This window comes from Alosa alosa, chromosome 11, assembly GCF_017589495.1.
Source record: "Alosa alosa isolate M-15738 ecotype Scorff River chromosome 11, AALO_Geno_1.1, whole genome shotgun sequence".
NCBI classification, from domain to species: Eukaryota; Metazoa; Chordata; class Actinopteri; order Clupeiformes; family Clupeidae; genus Alosa; species Alosa alosa.
The window spans coordinates 28,531,575-28,536,574 of NC_063199.1; the positions used below are offsets into that span (position 1 = coordinate 28,531,575).

Here is a 5,000-nt window from a genome sequence, read left to right on the forward strand (position 1 = left end):
TAGCACTCTGGACTTGTAACCGGAGGGTTGCCAGTTCGAGCCCCGATCAGTAGGCACGGCTGAAGTGCCCTTGAGCAAGGCACCTAACCCCTCACTGCTCCCCGAGAGCCGCCGTTGTAGCAGGCAGCTCACTGCGCCGGGATTAGTGTGTGCTTCACCTCACTGTATGCTGAGTGTGTTTCACTAATTCACGGATTGGGATAAATGCAGAGACCAAATTTCCCTCACGGGATCAAAAAAGTATATATACTTATACTTATGTGTTCAATGTTAACTGTGACTGTATGTGTAAATGTGACTGAATGTGTAAAATCATTATTAAGTATTAGTCTTTTTCTAATGACAGAAACAAATTAAAAGCATAAAAAAAATGCCACAAATAAAAGAGACAAGCCAACTCCAGTCCTCTCTCTCTACTTACGTCTGGGCTCGTCCATCTGCTCTTGATCTTCTCTGCCATCTCCTGTGTGCGGCTCACCAGGTCAATGCCTTCACGACTCTGGTGAGATGGACATAAAACATCTACATTAAGGCACTTAGAGGACACCTTTACTGTGTGCAGGTACTGCTATGAATGATCAGACGTGTGTGTGTTTGTGTGTGTTTGTATGTGTGTGTGTGTATGTGTGTGTGTGTGTGTGTGTGTGTGTGTGTGTGTGTGTGTGTGTGTGTGTGTGTGTGTGCGCGTGCGCGCGTGTGTGTCTGTGTAGGCTAGGGTAGGTGGCTCTGTAACCTTGAGGCTCTGGGTGTTGTGTGTGTTTGGTGCAGCAGCAGTGGTATGATGGAAAAAGGCTTCAGCACAAAGCTTTGGGAGGAGGATGCTGCAGGGCACTCTCTGAGGTGATAACGTCTGACACATTCACACACAGTCCCACACATTTTCTCATCTTTCAAGCACACACACACACACACACATTTTATATTACACACACAAACAAAAACACATACACACAGCCTATTTTTACAAATTCAAATACTTGCATACACTCTTTCACTCTAGCTGACAATACCCCCCCCCCTCCACACACACACACACACACACACACACACACACACACACACACACACACACAGCAGCCTCATAGCAGCGATAATATCATTCTTATGTTTGCAGTGTCCACTGAGAGCACCACAGGCATGCCCACGGAGCAAGAGCAAGGCATGCTGGGAACAGGGCATGATGATGTACTACAGTCTCTCTCAGTAAGGCGCACTGGGACTCTCACAGTCCCAGTGCTTGTTGGTTCAGTCCCCATGGCAGGCAAAGAGTAGCAGGGAATGTTTGTGGGCAACTTTACTTGAGGTCATTATATGAACACACATAGCATGGGTCAGTTTTTCTTTTCCAAACAGATGGTAAATAGAGTGGACAACAGGAAAACACTTAGCGGCACGAATCGGCCATTACGCAAAAGATTCCACTGTCTGTGCCTGAATGAGCATTGCTCTCTTTTCCCCTCTGTAAGGAGACTTACAGAACAGCTGTGCTGACTAGTTCACCAGCTATAGATAGACTAATGACGCTGCCTCATCTCGCTGGGAAAGGGGGAGACTAAGGTCAGCTTTCCCCAGAGCAGTCCAGTGGGGATATAAGCGTACATTAGCTGTGGACACTTCATTGCCTAGGTGGCCGTTTTTTCTCAATTTTTCCTGTTCTGCTTTTACTTTAACACTATTTATGTTCTGACAAGTTGACTTGTAGCGCTAACATGTGTATTTGTTTGTGCGCGTGTGTGTGTGCGTGTGTGTTTGTGCGTGTGTGTGTGTGCATGTGTGTGCGTGCATGTATGTGTGTGCGTGCATGTATATGTGTGCGTGCATGTATGTGTGTGCGTGCATGCATGTATGTGTGTGTGTGTGTGTGCTTGTGTCTGACCTTCTGCCAGTGGTAGGCCTCACGCAGCGTGATGATCTCATGCTCGCGGTGTTCCCCCTGCACGGCGCACAGCACGCAGATGATCTTCTCGTCCAGCTTGCAGTAGAGTGACCCCTCCTGGTCATGCTCCCTGCAGCGCAGTCGCTCCACGCTCACCGAATCCTTCTTCCCGGACCCCTCCTCGTCCCCCTCATCCTGTGCCGCCTCACCACCCACGGCACCCTCGTCGTCCATCTCACCCCCTTGCTCGGCTACTTCCATCCGTCCTTGCCCCGTGTCTACCCCTACTGCCCCCGGGTGACCCACACCCCCATTCTGTGCCCCCCCGAGTCTCTCAGCTCCCCCTTGTGGCCCGGCTGCTGCAGCGGAGGGCTCGGGGTGGTAGGGTAGCGTCTGGTGGTGCGTGCTGCGCGTGTGTGTGGCGGCGTGTGGCGGGCAGAAGGCGAAGCGGCAGGCCGGGCAGACGTGGGTGGCCGGCTGGGCCTCGTCAGGCTCACAGGCGTCGCACGTGCCGTCCATCTCTGGCTCGTCGTCGTCACCGCCCTCCCCCTCCACGGCGGCCATCTTGTGATCTTTGGGCTCCCAGCGTGCACCACGTTCCACCATGATGCACCGTGCAAGGACAGCACTGCCTCAGAGGCCCTGCAGGACCAGTAGAGGACATGTTAAAAATAACCAAGGCTGTTGGCACTTATGCATACACACACACACACACACACGCCAGCACGCACACACACGCCAACACGCACACACACACACACAGTCCCTGTGAGGTTAAATAGTGAGTGCACAATCAGCTGTTCCCATGCTAAACTAAATGGGTACATAGACCTTGTACCTTCACACTGTCTTTTTCTCTCCCCCACCCTCTCTGCACACCCATCTAGTTTGAGAAAAGATACCTTCACAGACACACACAGAGAGAAACTGTAAGTGTTCACCTGTTTTTTGCAGACTTTGTACTTAAACAAATCAAAAATGTTCAGCTTGGTGCACGGACATGCACACACATGCGCACACACACACACACACACACACACACACACACACACATAGCTCTTTATTACTGAGCACACACATTAAGGCACAGAAAACCAGCACCACAACCCCCCCCACACTCTTTTCTTCTTCTCCTCCTTTCGTTTGCCCACTCCCCTCTGTCCAGCATCACGATCTGACCTTTCCCGGCCACCCCACTCTCACCCTGCTCCCCCCCCCCCAAGCGCTTCTCCATGGCAGCCAATGGAAGAATGAAGGCTACTCCTTCTCCTCTCTCTCTCTCTGGCTCCTGTCAGCCTGCCTGCCACATGTCGTCTCTCTCTGTCCCTCTCTCAGTTGCTCTCTCTCTCTCTCTCTCACTCGCTCGCTCTCTCTCTCTCTGTCTCTCTCTCTCTCTACCCCTCTCTCGGCTCTAATAACTCTTAGGCAGTGTTTTGTTCAGACCCCAGACTGCTTTGCCTGCTTGACAGAGACAACAGGCCCTCAGTTCACTCAAAAATGCAGAGCACTCCTCACTAACCAACTGCATGCCTCACTCTCTCTCTCACACTCTCTCTCACTCACACTCTCACACACACACACACACATATATAAACACACAGACTCAGTTTCCCTGTGGGCCTACCCGTCTGTTGCTGCGTGTGTTTTCGCACGCGGTTTGGATACTTGCTCAGTCAGTCTTCCTCTCCCCTTTCCTCTCTCTTTCTCTCTCTCTGTCTCTTCCCTCTTTTCTCTCAATCCTTGGCTCACTCTCTATCTCTCTCCCCCTGCTAGGCAAAGATTTTCTCTGCCTCTAGACAGCTTTGTCTGAGTTTCACTCTACTGACAAGCACTTCCTGGTTCTACTCTGCAGCTCATGGTTTGTTTTCATTTTTTACACCACTTCCTGCTTCTCCAGCGCAGCCAGAGCCGACCGGTGGCTGGCGGCGGAACAGGCTGAGCAGGCAGCAACGGCAGAGATGATAGGAGCAGGAGAGGGGGAGGAGGGAACCGAGAGAGAGAGAGAGAGAGAGAGAGAGAGAGAGAGCAATAGTCCACTAGTGCAGCTACTAACTAGTTTGAATGGCATGCTGTAATGCTTTTAATGGCATACGTTTTGGGAACAAACACTATCTGGTATACCACAACATATTTTGTAAAAACCCATTAGCATATGTGTAGGGGGAAAACAACAAAACAAACAAATAGCAAACAGTGGTTTACAAAAAAACACACAAGAGCACTGGGCTTCTGAGAGATAGCCGCCACATGCATCAGTGCTGCTGAGAGGGAAAGTAGAAGGGCTCCAGTGAGCAGAGTTCTTCTATGCCTCCGCACACTCAGCAGCTAACGTGGAACGGATTAGAGGCGAGGAGCACCGCAATTCACCACCGCCCGGTGTCAAGAGTGGCTGCCGCTCTGCCCTGTTGAAATTACTGTGGTGGTGTTTACAGGGGCACCGAGGTTTACAACAGCTCATGAATATTCTCCTCTCCGTTTAATGTGTTTCCAAGAGGAGAGGAGGAGAGCTGAAGTGTTGATAAATAAATTGTGAAGAGTGTACGCAGATTGAACTGCATGTGTTGGAGCAAAACACGCCTATGTAAATGTGCGTGTTGGAATATAGGCCTAAAGCCTCCACTATTTTAATAAATAACATATAATGTTAAAATCCCCATATGTTTTTTTTTTCATACAAAGAAAATAAAGTGAAAAAAATACTAGCATTTATAATAAAAAACAAAGATAATTAAACACGTCCTCTTTAATTAACTGGGCTATTTTTCAAGAGGGGACTATTAGCGCCACAAGGATTCATAAAAACATCCAATAAAGATGCTTTCAAATGGAAGGTGATTTCAAGACAAATTCCTTGGGGCACAGAAATTATTATTATTATTTTTGTCAGACAGAATGAGTGGTGAATATGCCGCTAGGGTGCGTCTAGATTTCTAGACTAGTTGAATATAGCATTCACAGGCATTCCATGACGTAATCTGTCAATTCTTGCTTCCATGAGATGTTTTACATTAGCCTAAGAGACCATGAAACAATACTTTTTTTGGTGAGGGTCTCACACGCAGTAAATGCGTTATTTGAAAATATTACCTTCCGTGGTTGTTAATTCTTACAATGTTGTCGGGAT

General features: G+C 48.9%; 1 protein-coding gene across 1 annotated transcript in view; it reads right to left on the reverse strand.

Moving 5' to 3' along the window:
• trim44 (tripartite motif containing 44) overlaps nt 1-3,746 on the reverse strand; it is a 48,587-nt gene extending 44,841 nt beyond the window's left edge. Inside the window, exons 1-3 of the mRNA XM_048258048.1 lie at nt 3,501-3,746; nt 1,877-2,518; nt 422-499 (exon numbers count right to left, since the gene is read on the reverse strand). Coding sequence (XP_048114005.1) covers nt 422-499; nt 1,877-2,482 — 684 coding nt within the window. The 5' untranslated portion in view covers nt 2,483-2,518; nt 3,501-3,746. The remainder of the gene's footprint in view (nt 1-421; nt 500-1,876; nt 2,519-3,500) is intronic.
• Nucleotides 3,747-5,000: the final 1,254 nt, after the last annotated feature.